At 34.8% G+C, this 1,173-nt stretch overlaps 1 protein-coding gene across 1 annotated transcript; it reads right to left on the reverse strand.

The window, feature by feature from the left end:
• Positions 1 to 149: 149 nt before the first annotated feature.
• Positions 150 to 977, reverse strand: LOC117117486 (CUB and sushi domain-containing protein 2-like; the record flags this gene model as incomplete). The annotated part of the gene is made up of 2 exons (XM_033261794.1): positions 857 to 977; positions 150 to 341 (listed from the first exon to the last, which is right to left on the reverse strand). Coding segments are annotated over exons 1-2 (289 nt in total), but the record flags the coding sequence as incomplete, so codon positions are not given.
• Between the last annotated feature and the right edge of the window lie 196 nt (positions 978 to 1,173).

Consider the following 1,173-nt stretch of genomic DNA (forward strand, 5'->3'; position numbering starts at 1 on the left):
TAGTCAACTGTTGACATGACAGATACCAAATATCAAGTTTGAAACGTTTCTGACTCAAAAGATGTGCTGTGGAACAGCTAATGACGACTCAGTCGAATTATCACGCGAGAAAACAGGTCGACATTTATTAAAATCGTAGGCCTACTTACTTTTAAAACATATTGGTGTCTCATCCGTCCATTGTGCTACGTTATCTATAGACATGCATCTGATGATGATTCGACGATCATTTTGATTTAATGTTGTTCCTTCTGGACACCAGAACACAACAATTTTGCCAAGAGTAAAATCATCGCCAGTGCGGAAGCCATTTTCGGGAATTCCCGGATCATCACACGCGGCTTAGAGATGAGTTTAATGAGAAGTATTATAAATATTATAGACAATTATAATTAATAACAATATTAATCACAAATTAATAGGTTATGAATCTTTCATCAATAAGAGAATCATGCAAAACAGAATGTTGTGGTAGTCATAATGGCCATAGTAAAGATTTCAACGAAGACAACAGCAGCAGCTACAACGAAACAGAAACGGCAGCAACTATAGCAAGCAATAAAATATTAGCAACTGTAGCAACAAAACCAGCAACAGCAGTAGCTGCAACAAACATAACAGCAGCAACAAGCAGAAGCTGCAGCAACCACAAAAAGCAGAAACAGTACTAACATAACACTAACAACAAAATACCAACAACAACGAAAACAACAATATCATCGATATGTTCAAAACAAATTAGCAGAAAGAATACTACAAAAAAACAGAACAAAAACAAAAGCAGAAACAACAACAATAACAACAACAGAATAACTTAATAAAACATCTTTAGCATTCAGTGTATGCTAATACTTACGGATGACTTCGATGTGAACTTTGCCTCGATTTGAATCAAATGGTGTCAGGCAGACATACGTCCCAGAGTCTTGATCTCGGACGTTTTTTAACTCCATCCGATATACATTACCTGTAAATGCAAAATGACGGCAGTGGTGAGTCTGATGGTTATTATACAATGGTAATTGATGAAGAAGTTTTCGACAATGAATATAGTTCAGATTACAATAATGCTTATTAAAATAATTTTAACCATCATTATGACCACGATAATTTTGACGATTAACATGGTTATGAATGATCATAATGGTTATGGTGATTATGATAATCATTTTG

The sequence above is a fragment of the Anneissia japonica genome, unplaced genomic scaffold, assembly GCF_011630105.1.
Source record: "Anneissia japonica isolate Jap-2015-1 unplaced genomic scaffold, ASM1163010v1 scaffold286747_len1173_cov257_single, whole genome shotgun sequence".
Classification (NCBI taxonomy): Eukaryota; Metazoa; Echinodermata; class Crinoidea; order Comatulida; family Comatulidae; genus Anneissia; species Anneissia japonica.